Genomic DNA, 21,482 nt, shown 5'->3' with positions numbered 1-21,482 from the left:
AAAAAAAAAAAAAAAAAAAAAAACAGTTGTCTCCACTTCTTTGTGAAGAAACCAGTCTGAGAGATATTAAATGACTTGCTCAAGGGTGGTCCTATTGGAACCCCAGATGTCAGCCCTTAGACCCTATCAGCCAGTAAGTGCAGGATTCAGACTTACACCCCAGATCCTGGACCCCAGACCCTGTGCTTCTTGTCCTACAGCACCTGCCCTTTGTATCACAGCCCCAGAGTGTGCCAGAGTTGTGTACGTGAAACCAACATCACAGCCACAGTTGAACACTGAACAGAAGTATAGGCCCATGGGGTTCTCTGGGTTCATGGGGGGATATCGGTATCTTGCTGCAGTAGTTGGTGAAATTTTGGTGATGAAAAGAATGTTTCTGGGAATGTAGGGCAAATGGTTTGGACCCAAGGCCAGGGACTTGCTTGGCAGTTTCTCTGGGAATCTGGAGCAGCACTGGGAAGACTCAGAGCCTAGCTCGGGGAGATGGCTATGCCTTGTGGATCTAGGAAGGATGGGGGTTCTCTCCCAACTCTGGACTCTGTCACCCACCATCAGTTTTCCCTTCTCTGTGCAGATTACAGCCACAACCTTCAGGAGTGACCATAGATGAATCCTTTATCACAGAAAACAAGAGTACCCAGAAACGCAAGCTTCTTCAGAAACGAAGGACGCTGGTTAGTGACAGTGTTGTTTTGGAACCTCAAATATCAGTCCCCAGACCCTATCTGTCTCCCTTCCTGCAACCCAAGAGTACCACCTACCTGAAACATACCCACCTGAAACATGCCCACCAAGTGGCTTCTTCTCAGAGAGTATGGCTCAGAGAGGCCAGGCCCACCACGCTTTGGGAAGAAAGGTGTACTCTGGCTGCCTGCTCCTCACCGGAAAAGCCTTCCCGGATCTCCCCAGGCAGAGAGAGAACTCACCTCTGCCCACAGACACCCCTCGCCTGCAGCTCAGCATTCTGCAGTGGACCTCACTTCACATCCCTCCCGCCAACACGCCAGGCACTGTGCTACCTGCTGGGATGGTCACACCCGATCTGCCAAGGTCCTTCAAGGCTGTGACTATATCTTTCTGTCTTTATGGCCCTAGTATCTAACAGGCTACCTGAATGGCTGCCAAATGTTGATAGCTCCATCATTGCTGAGTAGGTGTGTGAAGGCAGTAGGAAAGAGATGTGTCTCTACCATGTTCACTCCAGATCTCTCCGCCATTCCTTTGTTTTAAAGTTTTTTTTTTTTTTTTTTTTTTTTTTTTTTTTTTTTTTTTTTTTTTTTTTGAGACGGAGTCTCGCTGTGTCTCCCAGGCTGGAGTGCAGTGGTGTGATCTCGGCTCACTGCAAGCTCCGCCTCCCGGGTTCACGCCATTCTCCCGCCTCAGCCTCCCAAGTAGCTGAAACTACAGGCGCCCGCCACCACGCCCGGCTAGTTTTTTGTATTTTTAGTAGAGACGGGGTTTCACCATGTTAGCCAGGATAGTCTCGATCTCCTGACCTCGTGATCCACCCGCCTCGGCCTCCCAAAGTGCTGGGATTACAGGCTTGAGCCACGCGCCCGGCCGAGAAATGAAATTTAAATTGAAAAAAAAAAAAAAAGAACTGAGTGCAGTGACCCATGCCTATAATCCCAGTACTTTGGGAGGCCAAGGCAGACAGATCACATGAGGTCAGGAGTTTGACCAGCTTGGCCAACATGGTGAAACCCCATATCTACTAAAATTATAAAAATTAGTCATGCATGGTGGTGCATCTGTAGTCCCAGCTACTCAGGAGGCTGAGGCACAAGAATCGCTTTAACCCGGGAGGTGGAGGTTGCAGTGAGCCGAGATCACACCACTGCACTCTAGCCTGGGCAACAGAGCAAGACTCCATCTCAAAAAAAAAAAAAAAAGAAATGAATGCGTTTTGTTTGTTTGTTTGTTTGTTTGTTTTGAGACAGGCTTTTGCCTGTCAGGGTGCAGTGGTACAGTTATGGCTTGCTTCAGTCTCAAATGCCTGGGCTCAAGTGATCCTCCCACCTTACACTCCCAAGTAGCTGGAACTATAGACACATGCCACCACACCCAGCTAATCTTATTTTTTTGAGACAGAGTTTTGCTCTGACACAGGCTGGAGTGCAGTGGCACAAACACAGCTCACTGCAGACTCCACCTCCCATGCTCAACCAATCCTCCCACTCAGCCTCCTGAGTAGCTGAGACTACAGGAGTGCACCACCACACCTGGCTATTTTTTGTATTTTTTGTAGTGGATCTAACTACGTTGCCCAGGCTGGTCTTGAACTCCTGGGCTCAAGCTATCCTTCTTCCTTGGCCTCCCAAAGCACTGGGATTACAGGTGTGAGCCACCACACCGAGCCCAATGCTGTTTTTTTTTTTTTTTTTTGAGAGTCGTGCTCTGTTGCCCAGGAAGGAGTACAGTGGCGCCATCTCAGCTCACTGCAACCTCCGCCTCCCGGGTTCAAGTGATTATCCTACCTCAGCCTCCTGAGTAGCTGGGATTACAGGCGTGCACCACCACGCCTGGATAATTTTTTTTTTTGAGATGGAATCTCGCTCTGTTGCCCAGGCTGTAGTGCAGTGGTGCCATCTTGGCTCACTGCAAGCTCTGCCTCCCAGGTTCATGCCATTCTCCTGCCTCAGCCTCCCAAGTAGCTGGGACTACAGGCGCCCGCCACCACGCCCGGCTAATTTTTTTGGTATTTTTAGTAAAGACGGGGTTTCACCATGTTAGCCAGGATGGTCTTGATCTCCTAACCTCGTGATCTGCCTGCCTCCACCTCCCAAAGTGCTGGGATTACAAGCGTGAACCACCACGCCCAGCCATGCCTGGTGAATTTTTGTATTTTTAGTAGAGACAGGGTTTCATCATGTTGGTCAGGCTGGTTTTGAACTCCTGACCTCGTGATCCGCCTGCCTCGGTCTCCCAAAGTGCTGGGATTACAGGCGTGAGCCACTGTGCCCAGCCCCAATGCTGTCTTATTAAGTACTTTTGGGCTCTTGTTGATATGATCATAGGATTGTTATTAATCAGCAAATAGCCATTGTCCAAATCTCATAAGGGAAAAAACACATTTGAGTAAACTTACAACTCTGGCTCACAGTGGAACAGCATGGGTTTTCCTTGTGTGACCATGACCCTCGTGGGGAATTAGGAAACACATGGGCCACACACTTTGTGGGGCTGGTCCAACACTCCTGTGGGAGTGACTCCAGGGAGGAGAAAGCTGGGGTCAATATGGATTATTCGCAGAGACCAAGCGCAACCCAAAGACCTGATGACTAGGGGAGAGCCCTGAGGCTCCCAGGCAGCCTTCTCAGCTGCCACCTTCCGTGAGCCAGGCTTTTTCATTTCAACTTTCTTTAGAGCGACATCAACCACCAGGGGGCAGTGTTCCCTCCCGCCGTCCCTCCAGGGCCGCCTTCCCGTTTTTACCTACCGGGAGAAGCAGAGAGCACGGAGCGCCCGGGGAGCATTGCGTTCCAGCCTACCGGGCGGAGATCCCTCAGCTGTTAATAACCTCACCAACAATCGGCCATGGCAGCTGGTTCTCCAGCTTCCACTCGCCTCTGCAAGCAAAGGAGGGTAGCCCCATTTTCTCCCGGTAGAAACAGTAGACAGAACACGAGGACTGTTTTGTGTGTGTGTGTGTGTGTGTGTGTGTGGTGGTGGTGGTGGTGGTTTTTTTTTGAGACGGAGCCTCGCTCTGTCGCCCAGGCTGGAGCGCAGCGGCACAATCTTCGCTCACTGCAACCTCCGCTTCCCAGGTTCAAGCGATTCTTCTGCCTCAGCCTCCCGAGTAGCTGGGACTACAGGCAGGTGTCACCACACCTGTCTAATTTTTTGCATTTTTAGTAGAGACGAGGTTTCACCGTGTTAGCCAGGATGGTCTGGTTCTCCTGACCTCGTGATTTGCTCGACTTGGCCTCCCAAAGTGCTGGGATTACAGGCATGAGCCACCGCGTCCGGCCAAGGGCTGGTCTTTCACAAGTCTGAAAAACCACGGGGCACGGTGGCTCACGCCTGTAATCCCAGCACTTTGGAAGGCCGAAGTGGGTGGATCACCTGAGGTCAGTTCAAGACCAGCCTGGCCAACATGGTGAAACCCCATCTCTACTAAAAATACAAAAATTAGCTGGGCGTGGTGGCATGCGCCTATAATTCCAGCTATTAGGGAGGCTGAGGCAGGAGAATCGCTTGAACCCAGGAGGCGGAGGCTGCAGTGAGCAGAGATTGTGCCACTGCACTCCAGCCTGGGCGACAGAGCGAGACTCAGTCTCAAAAAATAAAGTCTGAAAAACAAGGCCAGCTCACACCTGTAATCCTAACACTTTGGGAGGCCAAAGAAGGAAGATTGCTTGAGACCAGGAGTTTGAGACCAGCCTGGCAACATAGGGAGATTTCATCTCTACAAAAAAGATTTTTTAAACTAACCAGGAGTGGTGGTGTGCCCCTGTAGTCCTAGCTACTAGGGAGACTGAGGTGGGAGGATCTCTTGAGCCCGGGAGTTTGAAGTTACTGTGAGGTGTTATCGGGTCACTGCACTCCAGCCTAGGTGACAGAGTAAGACCCTGTCTCTAAGAAAAAAATAAAAAATAAACTCTCAGGTGTCTTCCAGGATTATTTTGTGCTTTTATAAAAATTAGGCTGGGCGCCATGACTTAAGCCTGTAATCCCAGCACTTTGGGAGGACAAGGCAGGAGGATCTCTTGATCTCAGCAGTTCGAGACCAGCCCGGGCAACATAGTGAGACCCCATCTCTTTTTTTTTTTTTTTTTTTTGGTGAGAGAGAGTCTCTCTCTGTCGCCCAGACTAGAGTGCAGTCGTGCAATCTCTGCTTACTGTAGCCTCTTCCTCCAGGGTTCAAGTAATTCTTCTGCATTGGCCTCCGGAGCAGCTGGGATTACAGGCGTGTACCACCAGTCCCGGCTAATTTTTGTATTTTTGGAAGAGATGGGGTTTCAACATGTTGGCCAGACTGGTCTCAAATTCCTGGCCTCAGGTTATCCACCTGCCTGGGCCTCCCGAAGTGCTGAGAATCAGGTGTGAGCTGGGTGCGGTGGCTCACACCTGTAATCTCTACTAAAAATACAAAAGAACTGGGCGTGGTGGCAGGCACTGGTAATCTCAGCTACTCAGGAGGCTGAGGCAGGAGAATCGCTTGAACTCAAGAGGCAGAGGCTGGCCGGGCGCGGTGGCTCAAGCCTGTAATCCCAGCACTTTGGGAGGCCAAGACGGGCGGATCACGAGGTCAGGAGATCGAGACCATCCTGGCTAACACGGTGAAACCCCGTCTCTATTAAAAAAATACAAAAAACTAGCCGGGCGCGGTGGCGGGCGCCTGTAGTCCCAGCTACTCGGGAGGCTGAGGCAGGAGAATGGCGTGAACCCGGGAGGCGGAGCTTGCAGTGAGCTGAGATCCGGCCACTGCACTCCAGCCTGGGCGGCAGAGCGACTCTGTCTCAAAAAAAAAAAAAAAAGAGGCAGAGGCTGCAGTGAGCAGAGTTTGCACTACTGCACTCCAGCCTGGGCAAGAGAGTGTGACTCCATCTCAAATAAATACATACATACATATAAACATACATACATAAATAATTACATCCATTTTGATAGTCTTTTTTTTTTTGAGATGGAGTTTCACTCTTGTCTCCCCCCCTAGAGTGCAATGGCTCAATCTCAGCTCACTGCAACCTCTGCCTCCCGAGTTCAAGAGATTCTCCTGCCTCAGCCTCCCAAGTAGCTGGGATTACAGGCATGCGCCACCATGCCCAGCTAATTTTTGTATTTTTAATAGAGATGGAGTTTCACCATGTTGGCCAGGTTGGTCTCAAACTCCTGACCTCAAGTGATCTGCCCACCTTGGCCTCAAAGTGCTAAAAGCTGCCCACCTTGGCCTCCCAAACTGCTGGGATTACAGGCATAAGCCATTGGCCAGGACAGAATGGCTGATCTTTACTGAGTTCCTAGCAGGTGCCAGGGTCCATATAAAGCGCACATTATGCTTTCTCTATTTCTCTTTTTTTTTCTTCGAGACAGTTTTGCTCTTGTTGCCCAGGCTGGAGCACAATGGCGCGATCTCGGTTCACTGCAACCTCTGCCTCCCGGGTTCAAGCGATTCTCCTGCCTCAGCCTCCCAAGTAGCTGGGACTACAAGCACATGCCACCACACCCAGCTTTTTTTTTTTTTTTTTTTTTTTTTTTGTGAAACTGAGTCTTGCTCTGTCACCAGGCTGGAGTGCAGTGGCACGATCTCTGCTCACTGCAAACTCCGCGTCCCAGGTTCACACCATTCTCCTGCCTCAGCCTCCCGAGTAGCTGGGACTAAGGGCACTCACCCCACGCCCAGATAATTTTGTTTTTGTACTTTTAGTAGAGACAGGGTTTCACCACATTAGCCAGGATGGTCTCAATCTCCTGACCTCATGATCCCGCATTGGCCTCCCAAAGTGCTGAGATTACACGCGTGAGCCACTGCGCCCAGCCTAATTTTTTTTGTATTTTTAGTAGAGACGGGGTTTCACCGTGTTAGCCAGGATGGTCTCGATCTCCTGACCTTGTGTCTGCCCACCTTAGCCTCGGAAAGTGCTGGGAATTACAGGCGTGAGCCACTATGCCCGACTATGCTTTCTCATTGCATCCTCACATCAATACACTGTGACAAAGACTACCATCATCCCTCTTTTACAGACGTGAGGACTAAGGCTCAGAGAAGTTGACATAGCTAATAAGGGACATCTGAGACTTAACCCCAGCCCTCTCTAACTCAAGAACCCACAGTCTTAATTATGAACCATGTTGAGAGATGTCTGTAAAAAACCTCAGGGCTGGCTGGGTGTGGTAAAGATGGTAAAACCCTGTATCTACTAAAAATACAAAAATTAGCCAGGCATGGTGGTGGGTGCCTATAATCCCAGCTACTCGGGAGGCTGAGGCAGAGAATAGCTTGAACCCAGGAGGTGGAGGTTGCAGTGAGCTGAGATCGTACCACTGCACTCCAGCCTGGGGAACAGAGCAAGACTGTCTCAAAAAGAAAAAAAAAAGTCAGGACTGGGGGAGGAGGGATGGAGAGAAACATTAGTAAGGGGAGCAATGTTGCCATGGTAACCCCACCTGTCCCTCCCTGCAGACTGGTCAGTTCTCCATGGGTGGGCACCTGTCCCCATGGCCCACATACACCAGTGGCCAGACCATTTTGCAAAATCGAAAACCCTGTTCAGATGACTACCGGAAGCGAGTAGGGTAAGCCAGGGTCAGTCCCATGGTGAGTGGGCTGGCATGGGCCAGGCTTTGGGCCAGGAGACGGCAGGGGTGTGTGTTGCCCCAGACTGAGGGCACAAGAGCCCCGTGGGGGCCGGGCGCGGTGGCTCACGCCTGTAATCCCAGCACTTTGGGAGGCCGAGGCGGGCGGATCACAAGGTCAGGAGATCGAGACCACGGTGAAACCCCGTCTCTACTAAAAATACAAAAAATTAGCCGGGCGCGGTTGTGGGCGCCTGTAGTCCCAGCTACTCGGGAGGCTGAGGCAGGAGAATGGCGTGAACCCGGGAGGCGGAGCTTGCAGTGAGCCGAGATCGCGCCACCGCACTCCAGCCTGGGCGACAGAGCGAGACTCCGTCTCAAAAAAAAAAAAAAAACAAAAAAAAAAAAAAAAAAAAAAAAGAGCCCCGTGGGGGTGCTGGCCACATTATCAGCCACCATCCCCTGCAGGAGCTGCCAGCAGCATCCCTTTCGCACTGCCAAGCCCCGGTACTTGGAGGAGCTGGAAAACTACCTACGCAAGGAGCTCCTCCTGCTGGACCTGGGCACAGATTCCACCCAGGAACTAAGGCTGCAGGTCAGAGCCACAGAAGAAACTTGGGGAGGGCGGGGAAAGGGTGGGAAGAAGCTTCACCTACCGGCCAGGTACAGTGGCTCACACCTGTAATCCCAGCACTTTGGGAGGCCGAGGCGGGTGGATCACCTGAGGTCAGGAGTTCGAGACCAGCCTGGCCAACATGGCAAAACCCCGTCTCTACTAAAAGTACAAAATTTAGCCGGGCATGGTGGTAAGCACTGGTAGTCCCAGTTACTCAGGAGGCTGAGGCAGGAGAATCACTTGAGCCCGGGAGGGAGCGGTTGCAGTGAGACGAGGTCACACCACTGCACTCCAACCTGGGCGACAAGAGTGAGTCTCCGTCTCAAAAACAAAAAAAGCCTCACCTACCAGGTGAGCACCTCAGACCTTCAGGGGATACCCACCTCTCCCAGCTCTCCTGGGTCTCCTTCCCTGAACAGAAGCAAGAAACATCCTATGAAAATGCCAGTGAGGCCGGGCACAGTGGCTCAGGCTCACACCTGTAATCCCGGCACTTTGGGAGGCTGAGGCAGGAGGATCGCTTGAGGTCAGGAGTTCAAGACCAGCCTGGCCAACATGGATCACGAGGTCAGGATATCGAGACCACGGTGAAACCCCGTCTCTACTAAAAATACAAAAAAATTAGCCGGGCGTGTTGGCGGGCGCCTGTAGTCCCAGCTGCAAGCTTGAACCCAGGAGGCAGAGGTTACAGTAAGCCAAGATCGTGCCACAGCACTACAGCCTGGGCAACGGAGTGAGACTCTGTCAAAAAAAAAAAGAAGGCCGGGCACGGTGGCCCACACCTGTAATCCCAGCACTTTGGGAGGCCAAGGCGGGCAGATCACCAGGTCAGGAGATCGAGACCATCCTGGCTAACACAGTGAAACCCCATCTTTACTAAAAATACAAAAAATTAGCTGGGCGTGGTGGCGGGCGCCTGTAGTCCCAGCTGCTCAGGAGGCTGAGGCAGGAGAATGGCATGAACCCAGGAGGCAGAGCTTGCAGTAAGCCAAGTTCGTGCCACTGCACTCTAGCCTGGGCGACAGAGTGAGACGCTGTCTCAAAAAAAAAAAAAAAAGAAAGAAAACGCCAGTGATCAGGCAAGGCTGCAATGTGGATGTGAAAGTCTCCTGAGGCTAGAGTTTCCTCACCTGAGTCAGGTGGCCTGGATGCTGTGCCCAGTCCCTACAGCTCTGTGATCCCTGGTGCCCAGGTTAGGTCACGACATCAGTGAATGGAGCCTGATGCTGGCAGTTGGGCAAGCAGGGGTCACGCCGTGTTTACCAGCCCAGTGGCAACAACCCCAAGCTTAAGGAACCAGCCCAGATGCATAAGGAGGGAGGGAGGGAGACAGAGATATATATACATAAGATCCAACCCAGATTCCGGTATATATTAGGGAGAGAATCACCAAATCTGCTCAAACAAGGATGATGACAGATAATTCCTGCCTTTTGACTTAGTCATTGACTAAAGCATTTACTGAGCACTGGCTGTGTGCAAGTGCAAGGCCCTGGGCTGGGGCCTTACATCGATCTCCTGAGCAGATAAGGAAGAAGGCATACCACTATGGTGTAGTGGGACTGGGCTTCAAACTCAGGGCTGACTCTGGAGACTGTGCTCATTTCTTTTTTTTTTTTTTTTTTTCTTTAGGCGGAGTTTCACTCTTGTTTGCCCAGGCTGGAGTGCAATGGCACGATCACGGCTCACCGCAACCTCCGCCTCCCAGGTTCAAGCGATTCTCCTGCCTCAGCCTCCCTAGTAGCTGGGATTATAGGCATGTGCCACCATGCCCGGCCAATTTTGTATTTTTAGTGGAGACGGGGTTTCTCCATGTTGGTCAGGCTGGTCTCGAACTCCCAACCTCAGGTGATCCACCCGCCTCCGCCTCCCAAAGTGCTGGGATTACAGGCGTGAGCCACCGCGCCCGGCTAACTGTGCTCATTTCAGTGAGCAATGCTGCCTCCAGAAACCTCCCATGTGTCCAAATGGGACAGGGGACCACACCCCTACTTGCATGTCAGGACGCAAGGGTACAACCTTCAATCTCCTGAATCTACCAGGCTCTAAGATGGGAAGAGGTTACAAGTGAGAGGCCAATGATACTGTGTCTAGAAGGCAAGAGGCTGGCTGCCTGGAGAGCCAGAGAGGGGCTCAGGCACAGAGTGGAGATCTGTCTATGGTCATGGTGGTCCACTAGGCCTCAAAGACAGCATCAGGACAGGCCTCCAGAGAGCTGCCCCCCAGGCTCCATGGCACTGTGAGGTACCCAGGTAGTGTCTAGGGCATTTACTTGAATATAAGTGACCTGGCAGCCTTACGCCGGAATACTACTAAGCCCAGTAAAGAAAAACACAGGACCGGGCACAGTAGCTCACGCCTGTAATCCCTCTACTTTGGGAGGCCGAGGTGGGTGGATCATGAGGTCAGGAGATTGAGACCATCCTGGCCAACATGGTGAAACCCCGTTTCTACTAAAAATACAAAAATTAGCCTAGCATGGTGGCGGGCACCTGTAATCCCAGCTACTCAGAAGGCTGAGGCAGGAGAATCACTTGAACCTGGGAGGCGGAGGTTGCAGTGAGCCAAGATCGCACCACTGCACTCCAGCCTGGGTGACAGAGCAAGACTCCATTTCAGGAAAAAAGAAAAAGAAAAATAGTTCCCCACTAAGGGTGGCAGCTGTGGGCCAGGAGATGATGGGTTCCTTTTTCTTGCCAGCCTTACAGAGAGATATTTGAGTTCTTCATAGAGGACTTCAAAACGTACAAGCCATTACTATCCTCCATCAAGAATGCATATGAGGGGATGCTGGGTAAGAATGCACCTCCTGCCAGGCACAGTAGCTCACACCTGTAATCCCAGCACTGTGGGAGGCCAAGGTGGTGGATCACTTGAGGTCAGGAGTTTGAGACCAGCCTGGCCAATATAGTGAAACCCTGTCTCTACTAAAAACACAAAAAAATTAGCTGTGCATGGTGGCACACACCTATAATCTCAGCTACTTGGGAGACTGAGGCAGGAGAATTGCTTGAACTTAGGAGGTGGAGGTTGCAGTGAGTTGAGATCACACCACTGCACTCTAGCCTGGGCAAAAGAACAAGACTCCATCGCAAAAAAAAAAAAAAAAAAAAAAATGCAGAAATGCAGCTCCCCTCCTTGTCCCAGCCTGGAAGGGGTGGAGAAGATCCTATTCGACCTTCTGGCGCTCCACAGCAGGGCGGGGGCAGCTACCCAACTGGGCCTTGAGGTCACCAAAGCCCCTCAGCCATTCTGCACAGACTGTTCCGTTATAGGGCACCCCAGAGCACCTGACCACCCCTGTCATTGAGAAGCACAGTGGAGCCGTCCCTGTTGAAAACAGAGTGAACCCCAGGAGAGAGTGAGCACCTCTGGGAGTCAGCAGGCTCCCCTGCCAGGCTCAGGAGGTACAGGGCATAGTGCAGCTGCAGGACTTAAGGCTGTAGGGGAAAGGACACGGGAGACACCCTGGTCTTCATCTGAACTCTGCCCTTGGTTTAAAATCAAGTGCAGGAAGGCCTGAAACAGGGACCATGGCTTTGAACAAGGCATGCAGAGACTCTTGGGGTTTGCAAGTGACATAGCCACTCACCCATGACCTTAGGGTCTGTGTCTTCTGTCCATGGCCCCAAAGCAGCTCTCCCACCTGTCTCTGCTTAGCCCACCAAAGGGAGAAGATCCGGGCTCTGGAGCCCCTGAAGGCCAAGCTTGTCACTGTGAATGAGGACTGCAATGAGAGGATCCTGGCCATGAGAGCTGAGGAGAAACATGAAATCTCCCTGCTCAAGAAAGAGAAGATGAATTTACTAAAACTCATCGACAAAAAGAATGAGGAGAAGATTTCACTGCAGAGCGAGGTGAATGGAAGTGGTGTGATGACCCCGAATTCCTGCCAATCCCACTACAAGGGTGACCCCCTACCCCGCTCTGCCTTTCTACAAGGAGTGACACACTGAGCCACCACCTTACCCCCAGAGCCTTGCTAACTCCACCCTCTGCCCTGCTGCTAGGCTCAGCACTTTCCCCAAAGGGGGAAGCAGTGGTACCTTGCCGAATTCTCAGAAATGGCCAATCTCCTTCTTCTTTCACCTTTCCTGTTCGCAGGCCCTAATGGGGCAACCCAGCACCCAGCCCACTCCCTGGGGTGACCGACTGCATACAGGGGTTCAAGGGCAGCCCCTGACCACACAGCCACCTTCTCCACAGGTGGCCAAACTGAGGAAGAACTTGGCTGAGGAGTACCTGCACTACCTCAGTGAGCGAGATGCCCGTAAGATACTCATCGCAGACCTGAACGAGCTGCGGTACCAGCGAGAGGACATGTCATTAGCCCAGTCCCCAGGTAAGCCTGAATCGGGTTTCTCTCTTCTCTGAGATGCTGGAGGAGTCTGGTCTCACTCCTAAGCCCCATTCATTCAACATTCCTAAGACCTGCTCATTCCATAACCATTCAGGGGGGAGATGTCCCTGCCTCTCCCAGGGCTGTGTATCTTCTGAGTTGAACTGAGAATTGTAGGAACACAGTTGGTAGCTGAGGCAGCCTAGGCTCCTGGTGGGCTGGACAGGCCTGTTACTCAGTTTCCTGGGCTTCTAGACTTTAGCCTGAAACCCTAGGCTGGTAGCACTGTGGGCAAGACCCAGGGAACCCCAAACGGGAAGGGCAGAGGGCTTCGGGCAACCCGAGAAAGCCAGGGTGACACGGGCTGGTGGGCCCCCTCCCCTGGCAGGCATCTGGGGGGAGGACCCTGTGAAGTTAACCCTGGCTCTTAAGATGACCCGGCAAGACCTGACCCGCACGCAGATGGAACTCAACACCATGAAGGCCAACTTTGGAGATGTAGTCCCTAGGAGGGACTTTGAAATGCAGGAGAAGACCAACAAGGATCTTCAGGAGCAGGTGCTGAGGCAGGCAGGCAGGGCCAGGAGGGTAGGACGGGGTCTCACAGGTGGGGGGCCAGGGCCAATGTCCTTGCCCACAGCTGGACACCCTGAGAGCCAGCTACGAGGAGGTTCGCAAGGAGCATGAGATCCTGATGCAGCTGCACATGAGCACGCTGAAGGAGCGGGACCAGTTCTTCTCTGAGCTGCAGGAGATCCAGCGCACTTCCACGCCAAGGCCTGACTGGACCAAATGTGAAGGTGAGGGCAGCCAGCGGGGGCCCAGGTCCTGCTTACATGTGGGCCCAGACTCTAGCTCCCTCTCCCCACATGCAGATGTGGTGGCTGGGGGCCCAGAGCGCTGGCAGATGCTGGCTGAGGGCAAGAACAGCGACCAGCTGGTGGACGTGCTCCTGGAAGAGATTGGCTCAGGGCTGCTGCGGGAGAAAGAATTCTTCCCTGGTCTGGTAGGGGAGGCCCCAGGAGTGGGGCTTGGGCCAGAGTCAGAACAGCTATGCCCTGCTGCTCAGATGAGCTTTCGGGGAACCAACTGGGGCTCTTCCCTGCTTGAGGGTGGGGCCACAGATGGGTCCAGAGATGAGCTGATATCCTCCCTCCTAGGGTTATGGGGAAGCCATCCCTGCTTTTCTTCGGTTTGATGGCCTCGTGGAGAACAAGAAGCCAAGCAAGAAGGATGTGGTCGACCTTCTCAAGGATGCCTGGAAGGAACGTCTTGCTGAGGAGCAGGTCAGATCTCACCAGCCACTCTGGTCCAGCGTGGTCTTCATATCCAGGGTCCTCTGGAGGTCCAGAGGTGCCAGGGATGAGGGCCAACCAACCGTAAGGCAGGCTGGCCGAGCATTTCCTCAATCCCGCAGAAAGAGACATTCCCAGACTTCTTCTTCAATTTCCTTGAGCGTCGCTTTGGGCCCAGTGATGCCATGGCCTGGGCTTACACTATTTTTGAAAATATCAAGATCTTCCACTCCAACGAGCTTATGAGTCAGTTCTATGCAGTCTTGATGGGAAAGGTGAGCTGGGGCCTATTCCCCTTGGGGAGACTGAGAGGGGTCTTTGTCCCTAGCATAGACCAGCTTTGCCCCCACCACTCCCAGGAAGAGCAAGTGAATAATGCTTCTCTCCTTATAGCGGAGTGAGAATGTGTATGTCACCCAGAAGGAGACAGTAGCCCAGCTGCTGAAGGAGATGACAAATGCTGACAGTCAGAACGAGGGGCTACTAACCATGGAGCAGTTCAAGTGAGAGGCTGGTCCAGGCCACCCCCAACTCCTACCCAACTGTTCCTGCATCTGCAGGGAAAAGGGGCACCTGGTGGGAAGGGCCACAGCCTTGGAACTCACTCCCTTTTGAGCACTACGGAGAGGCACAAGCAGGCCTCAGCAGGTCCCTGTTGGCCCTCATGTCTCCCCTACAGCACTGTCCTCAAGAGTACCTTCCCTCTCAAGACAGAAGAGCAAATCCAGGAGCTGATGGAGGCAGGGGGCTGGCATCCCAGCAGCAGCAATGCAGACTTGCTCAACTACCGTTCACTGTTTATGGAGGTGGGTATGTGGGTCCGGGAACTGGCCTGGCCCCTGCCCCAGCCTTGGTTGGACCCAGGCCAATATGCCCTCCCCCTGACTTGTGGCCCATCCCAGGATGAGGAGGGCCAGAGTGAGCCCTTTGTGCAAAAGCTCTGGGAACAATACATGGATGAGAAGGATGAGTACTTACTGCAGCTAAAGCAGGAGCTGGGCATAGAACTGTGAGTGACCCTGATCCATAGGCAAGTCCCACAGGCTGGGCCCCTGAAGCCCCTGGGTCTCCCTGTGTACCATGCACCATCCACTACTCAAGCTCAGCACAGAGGAGGGCACCTGGGAGTCTGGGGCATGGAGAGGAGGGGTCAGGGCCTGTCACTCTCTTTTCCTGTGGGGCAGCCATGAGGAGGTGACTCTGCCCAAGCTGCGAGGGGCCCTGATGACCATCGACCCCAGCCTGGACAAGCAGACTGTGAACACCTACATGAGCCAGGCCTTCCAGCTCCCTGAGTTGGAACTGCCAGAGGACAGTGACGAGAAGGAAGAAGGCGTGGTGGAAATCCTCCAGACTGCCCTGGAGCGGCTTCAGGTGATTGACATCAGGCGTGCGGGACCTCGAGAGCCAGAGCCTGCAAACTAGAGCCTGTGTGCAGCCTGCGTGCTCGTCCTGCTAACCCCTAGCTTTTAGTATAAAAGCGTTTGTCTAAACCCATGCCATTCTCCAGACTGTGCTGGGGAGTTGTGGGGGGGAATCAGTCCTTGCCTGGCTGGCCCCAGGACATGTACCAAAATGCAGAATATTCTGTTTATGACACTTTATTGATGCTGGGGGGGTGGGGAGGAGACCTGGAGAAATATGTGGGGGCAAGAGGCCCCAGGTGGGGACAGGGAAAGTGTCAAGGCCTGGCCACTACTGGGCAGGGAAGACAGAGTTGCCACTGTACGCACAGGGGATGAGCAGCTGCCGGTACTCCAGGGGCAGGTGCCGCTCCACTAGCACGTGCAGTGAGACTTGGTCAGTGACCAGGCCCTGCCTGCAGTGGAGGAAGAGAAAGGACAGGCAGAATCAGCGCCAGAGCTCCCCCAGCCAGCACCCCCACACTTTCCGCCCTCTCACCGCCGCATCAGCAGCTCCAGGTCCTCTGGCTTCACAGTCTTGCGGCCAGCATGAGCAGCAAATACCTCCAGGTCATCACAAAGATGCTGGAAATATTTATCTAGGCTGCCAAGAAGGTGGGGATAGAGCGGGCTGAACAGTCTGATCATGACCTAAGGGGTTCCTCTCCCTACCCCACGTGCCCAGGACTCACCACTTCTCCACCATCTCAAGAGCCTTCCTCTCCATGGGCATCTTGGCAAAGAAGCTAAAGAGTTTCACATAGTGGCTCAGTCCAGCCTTGTGGGGATCTTGCCGGGGCCTGGGGCCGGTGGTCCGGGGCCTAGGGGGACACCTGACCAACAGAGGCTCTGCAGGCTCTGAAGATAAGCTGAGGGCAACAGTGCACAGAGGGAGCTGAACTTGCCTCAGTAGGCCCTTATTCAAGGGCAAGTCTTGCTGGCTCCTGCCGAGGCTGGGGACCATGTGCCCTGACCAGCCAGGACCAGCAGCCCTGACCACCTGCTGAGGGGCAGCTGGGTCAGGGGGCCACAAAGAGGCCAGTCTTTCCCTGGGGCTCTGTTCCTCCACAGTCGACTTGACATCCTAGTTCAGGCTTATCTGTATTGATACCTGCTTGGGTCCATGACCCCAGGCCTTAGAATGGACAGTCTCTTCCCTTACTCTACTGCTGCCTTTCCCGATTCTGCTAATCATCCTCCAGGAAGACTTTTCTGACTACAAACCGACCACATACTTTCCCCTTTCCCCTCACCCAGGCTCCTCTAAGCTCTGGAGGCAGAGGTGCTCTTGGTGAGCTCTCCCCAGCCCAGCTCCGGCTGCCCTGCTAGGTAATCATCTGCATACCCGTAGGAAGGGGGAGGACCCTATGTACACAGCGTACCCAATGCTCCCTTCCCAAGAGGCCCATGAGGAATGGGGTTGTGGGATCTTACACTGCAGCACCAGGCGGTGGGGCTGGCTCAGGAAACTGATGATGTCGTCTGGCCTGGAGAGACTCAGGGGTGCCGGAGGCCGACTCTGGACTTGCTACAAAGGAAGAAGGATGGGGTCACAGGAATTCCAGGCCTGACCATCTCACCCAGGCCAGCACAGCCACAGTATTTCTGTCCTGTTTCTGGTGGAACCCATCTAGCTCCAGCCAAGCGGGTGCCCCTCAGAGTCTCCCTGAACCCCTACCACCACCAGTGCCCGGAAACACAACCCAGGCAAGGCCTTTCTGTGTGCTGGGGCCTGAACACAGCTGTCACCAGTCACCCCCTGCACTGGGCCTCTTACCTGCCCTGCTAGAGGCATCCTCATCCCCTGAAGATGCTCCTGGCCCCTCGGCCTCAGCAGTCCCCTGGGATCCCTCTGCTTCTGTCACCTGTGTGTGTCCCTCAGGCTCTTCTGCCCTGCTGGGTCCTTGTGCTCCTGTTGCCTCGATTTCACTCACACTCACACCTTCTTCTTTCATCTTTTTCTCTGCCTCTTCAACTCCATTGTGTAAGGGCTCTACTTCATCTTCTCCAGAGACACCACTGCTGGTGCTCAGGAAGCCCAGAGCAAAGGCATCGACCTCCTCTGCCTCTCCTGCCAGAAACTGGGCTGGTTTCCCAGGCCCTGAGTGAAGGGAAGAGAATACAGGCTGGAGATGCAGCAGGCCAAGGCTGCATAGCGCAGAGAAGGGTAAAGATGGACTAGCAGACCCAGCCCTGCCCACTGAGGAAAGACAAAGCCAGATGCAGCACCAGGACATGGATCTGAAGTCTCCTGGCCCAACATGGACTCTGCTCTTAGATGAAGGAGGCAGCCACAGCCAGGGGGCTCTAGGGGCACAGAGGGGCTTGAAGAAGGAAAACCACCATTGTCAACTCTCACCCAAGCTAAGTTTGGCTCCAGGCCATCGGCACCACACACTCACTATTGTTCTGCAGCCCAGGCCCACTGCTCTGTGTCCTGCGACCTGCAGCCTGCTCAGCGTCTTCAGCCCCAGTGTGAGGCGTGCAGGGCAGGGAGTGATACACGTTGGGGGAGCCAACTGTGGGCTGAGAGAAGGGTTGGGTGTCCTCCAACACAATGTCTGTGGGCAGAGTAGTAACAGGTTTTGAGGCTGTCACATGGAGATCAGGGGCCAGCTGGCTCTCAGCTTATTCCAGGCCCACTGGCTGCTACTCAGCATTGCCAGAGCCTGGACAGTGGGCCGCATGAGTTCGCCCTGAGTGGCCTTCAGAGAAAGAAGACGATCTAGCACGTGAGGCCTTATCTCCTACAGCCCTCCTTGCTTACCTTCCTGTTCCTCTGCCTGGCAGTCCCAAGCCCCCACAGCTGCCCACCCACCAGCTGCCCACTTAAAAAACCTCTTCACTGCTTGTTCTGCTCCTTCTTCCCAAACTCTCTTCTTACCCTGGTGAACTTGTTTTCTGCAATCAGGCTCCCAGGTCAGCTCGAATTGGCCAGCTGATCCTAAAACCTGGCCCCTTTCAAAAAGTTTCAGCCACCACACCACACCCCCTTCCGACCTCCAGCCCTATAGTTTAAGGATATGGGGCCCTGGGAGACACCGAGGGACCAAGGTAAGGGGCCCCCTGTGGAAAGAAAGCAGAAATTCCTTGTAGACCCACTGACCAGAGTTGCTCGCTGTCCTTGACCCCACCGAGAGGGGTGCAACCCTGACTCAGCATCACCTCCTATCTGTCATGGCAGGGAGAGCTTTCCCCAAAGGTCAGCAGGGGAAAACCTCAATCTTACTTGGAGGAGCCAAGGAAGTATCTCGCAGATCCTGCAAAAAGGCACCCACATCTACAGCTCGGCGGGCGGGAGGTCTGCGGGCCAAGCCAGGCCTCTGAACTGACTGTGGCTGAAGAGGTGTGGCAAAGGTCAGGTTGAGGGAGCTGGTGAGAGGAGGGAGGCACAGAGGAGTCAGGTACCTGACACCCAGTTTGCCCAGAGATCCCTCCATCTGCCCTGGGGCTCTCATCTCTTAGAACAGAGCCAACATGCTGTGAGGCTAAAACTGGCAGGGAGTAGTGTGGCCAGATTCCATCCCAGGCAGCACCTCCCTCCCCAAGCCTCTCCTCCACCCACCCCCAGAACAGCACCTGGTGAGGGAAGAGGCATCAGCATTCCCTTGAGGCTCTGTCAGCAACCGGCAAGATAATGTAAAAGAAGAAAACCGTGCTAAGTGATCCAGGCCTCTGAGGGCCCTCTCTCAGGACTCCTCAGCCTCTCCAGAGGACAGGAGGGAGAGGGTAGCAAAAGTGGTGTCCAGGGCCTCACCTTGGGAGAGAGGCAGCCCCTGGTCCACTCCCTGCTGAAACATTGACAGTCTCAGCCTCTGTTTCCTCCTTCCAGGGGCCAGCAGACCTGGAGCCAGGGTTGTGGAGGGCTCGAGCTCAGGAAGTTGCAGCTCCAGGCTATAAGAATGGAGCTTATCTCAGACAGGCCAGGAAGTCCAATTCTGGCTTTTGCAACCCTCAAGAAACTCCCTGACTAAGCTGCCCATAGCACAGTCCAAGGGGGTGGAGTTCTGTGTACCTGCTGCGACTGCTCTCTCTTCTGGAGGGTTGGACCACCTGTGGTGCTGGCACTGGCTTCACTACCGACTCGGGCATCAGGATGGAAGATTCTGGGGCTGCAGAAACACCAGGGAGAGGGTGGGGCTGACAGAACAGGTCACCCTGAATGAAAGATACCACAAGACTGGTGTTGGACTGGTACCTAACTCTGACCGGCAGGCCAGCACTCACTCACCAGTTAGTAGGATGTTCTTCAGCAGCGTCCGAGGTGTCTGTTCCTCCAAGTGCCCCCTGGCCTGAACATGGGCCGATCTGCCAATAGACTATCGGCAAAAGCACCAAGCAACCAGTCTGTCCGTTTGCCTTGAGATTTCCTCAAGGTGGGCTCCAGAGCAGAGCTAGACCTTAACCCCCCTCCCCGAGGCAGCCAGGGCCCTTTGGGGTCAGTGGGTGGGGTACTTACCCTGGCTCCACGGGAACGCCCTTTGGCTATTGTCTTTGTTTGGCCACTCAACCTCCTGGAGGAAGCCGTTTCAAGCAGGGCTCTCTGGGCTCTGCGTAAAGACCAGCAACGCTGAGAATTACAGTGAGGAGGGACAGAGAACATAGAGACATGCCTTCATCTGGGTCTTGGTTGAAGGCTTTTTCCCTCAGGGCAAGGGACCCAGAAACCACTTGCCCCTACTGTCGCCCCTGTTCCCAGCCCTATGTCAGCAGTGTGGACGAAGAAGACCCCTGGGGTATGGGAATGAGACGGCATATGAGTGAACCAACCAGGAGGGGCTGGGAAAGGCTTCACAGAGATGACTTCAGCATAATCACAAAGGGTAAGTAGGGGTTAGCCACACAGACAAGAGGAGCAATTGGAAGAGCATCCATCCCAGACATGAAAGTAACAATCCATGAAGGATATTAAAGTATTTTAAAATCTTTTAAGAACCTGGTACCCCAGACACCTTAGTCTCTGGGTGTTCCCAGGGCGCAGCTCCCACCTCATGGGTGTAAAACCTATAATGAATGGCTTCTCATTTCCTATAAAGGAACTCCATTGTCCCAGTCTGGCAGATGTCAACGTATGCATTCGATGCACCATGAGCACACCACAGCCCTCACCCACTGCCACTCCCACCAAGTCAGGCCAAATTCCCTGCTCCTTAGCAAAGCATCTTCCAGTTGCTGCCTCCCAACTTCTGCCCAGGCTGTCCTCTAGCTCCTTTCCCATTTCCAAGCTGGAGACAGTAAGACGATGCGCAGGAACAGTGGGAACCCTCGGGCAAAAAAAAAAAGTTCAGGGCAAATGCTTAGGCAAACCCTGGCTGGTTTGAGGAAAGCAGCCTAGAGAATAGAGCAGAAGGTGAGATTCTGAGCGCCTATCCTCCATCTCCAGTGGCCGAGCCCCCAAAGACTTGGGATCAGTCAGGCCCTGTGGTCCCGAGGCCTGGCTGCTGGAGCCCTGGGGGCAGGGCACAAACCGCTGGCCCGGGCCCGGCTAGAGCAATAGAGCCAGTTCTCAGAGTCCCAGGCCCTGCTCCTCTCTGAGACTTAGTTTTCCTCTCGAACAGAGTCGGCCCTGGGTCCCACCCAGACCCCACTCCCCAGTCCCTCTAGTTGCTCAAGTACTCGGGGAGCCCCCTCACATACCCAGCCCGAGCACTCCGGGGTCGCCGCGGGGTGCGCGGGTCCGCTGTATCCAGCACGCGTCGCAGCAGAGTGCGCGGCGTAGGGTCGCCGTCAGGGTTGTGGTCAGCCATCGTCTCGGCCCCGGGCCCTCCTAACCGCCCAGCCAGCAGCAGGGTCCGCCTTCCCGCCGCCACAGTTAAGCTAACTCTCGCGATGCTCCCGCACAGCCCCACGGGAATTGTAGTTCTCGCCCTATCACAACTCGCGGGGTGGACGGTGATGGTTGCAAGCTCGGTCTGCTTTGGAGGCAGCCTCGCTGCGGGTAAACCTCGGTTAATGTAATGCAAGTAGCCCAAGTCTTGGCTTCTTCATCTGTAAATTGAGGTTGATACCCACCTAACAAGGAGCTTATAATGATTCAAGGAGTTAATGTTTAACTCATAGAGTCTAAAACACGGTAAGCCAGGGCATTGGTAACTAGCAATTGCTATTATTAGAAGGCTCTCTCATTCCCATCTCTCTCTCCGAAGAGGAGGAGAGACGCTTGGGCCAGGAAAAAGAATTTTATCCTACATACGACCTGGTTAGATTTGCATTTGCAGGCTAGGCGGTGGCTCACGCCTGTAATTCCAATACTTTAGGACACCGAGGCAGGAGGATAGGTTGAGCTCAGGAGTTCGAGAGCAGCCTGGGCAACAAAGTGAGACCCCACCCCCTGGTCTCTACAAAAAATAAAAATAAATTAGTCAGGCATGGTGGTGCGCGCCTGTAGTCCCAGCTAATTGGGAGGCTGAGGCAGGAGCATTGCTTGAGCCCAGGAGTTCAAGACTTCAGTGAGTCATGATCGCACTCCAGTCTGGGCAACAGAGAGAGACCCCGTCTCAAAAAATAATAAAAGCATTTTGAAAAGATCCGCATTTGCAAATCTGTCTATAGGGCCTATCTCTATCAGAAGAGACCAGGAAGCTCCA

At 53.9% G+C, this 21,482-nt stretch overlaps 2 protein-coding genes across 6 annotated transcripts; one reads left to right on the top strand and one right to left on the bottom strand.

Moving 5' to 3' along the window:
• Window positions 1–566: 566 nt before the first annotated feature.
• On the top strand, window positions 567–14,989 carry LOC139355265 (translin-associated factor X-interacting protein 1). 4 transcript variants are annotated; one of them, XM_071089933.1, is made up of 15 exons: window positions 567–677; window positions 7,130–7,242; window positions 7,711–7,837; window positions 10,559–10,652; window positions 11,519–11,715; window positions 12,065–12,200; window positions 12,586–12,755; window positions 12,838–12,997; window positions 13,073–13,203; window positions 13,358–13,483; window positions 13,615–13,767; window positions 13,886–13,995; window positions 14,172–14,298; window positions 14,395–14,501; window positions 14,677–14,989. In XM_071089933.1, exons 2-15 carry the CDS (start codon window positions 7,145–7,147, stop codon window positions 14,915–14,917), a joined length of 1,977 nt encoding a protein of 658 aa, XP_070946034.1. In that variant the 5' UTR covers window positions 567–677; window positions 7,130–7,144; the 3' UTR covers window positions 14,918–14,989. The 4 variants fall into 4 exon arrangements, with proteins under 4 accessions (XP_070946034.1, XP_070946036.1, XP_070946035.1 ...); XM_071089934.1 differs by lacking the exons at window positions 7,130–7,242; window positions 7,711–7,837 and having other exon boundaries at window positions 641–677; XM_071089935.1 differs by lacking the exons at window positions 7,130–7,242; window positions 7,711–7,837; window positions 10,559–10,652 and having other exon boundaries at window positions 617–677.
• An 88-nt stretch (window positions 14,990–15,077) lies between these two features.
• LOC105491407 (centromere protein T) lies at window positions 15,078–20,878 on the bottom strand. Of its 2 annotated transcripts, XM_011757785.3 has the most exons (13): window positions 20,533–20,815; window positions 19,355–19,445; window positions 19,127–19,214; window positions 18,911–19,007; window positions 18,653–18,789; window positions 18,475–18,511; window positions 18,125–18,267; window positions 17,298–17,456; window positions 16,673–16,996; window positions 16,330–16,423; window positions 15,588–15,764; window positions 15,395–15,499; window positions 15,078–15,311 (listed from the first exon to the last, which is right to left on the bottom strand). In XM_011757785.3, the coding sequence occupies exons 1-13, from the start codon at window positions 20,640–20,642 to the stop codon at window positions 15,188–15,190; spliced, it is 1,686 nt and encodes a 561-aa protein (XP_011756087.2). In that variant the 5' UTR covers window positions 20,643–20,815; the 3' UTR covers window positions 15,078–15,187. The 2 variants fall into 2 exon arrangements, with proteins under 2 accessions (XP_011756087.2, XP_011756088.2); XM_011757786.3 differs by lacking the exon at window positions 17,298–17,456 and having other exon boundaries at window positions 20,533–20,878.
• Between the last annotated feature and the right edge of the window lie 604 nt (window positions 20,879–21,482).

Source organism: Macaca nemestrina, unplaced genomic scaffold (genome assembly GCF_043159975.1).
Source record: "Macaca nemestrina isolate mMacNem1 unplaced genomic scaffold, mMacNem.hap1 Scaffold_172, whole genome shotgun sequence".
NCBI lineage: Eukaryota > Metazoa > Chordata > Mammalia > Primates > Cercopithecidae > Macaca > Macaca nemestrina.
Note: the sequence above shows the minus strand (reverse complement) of the source record. Positions and strands in the feature narration are given on the sequence as shown.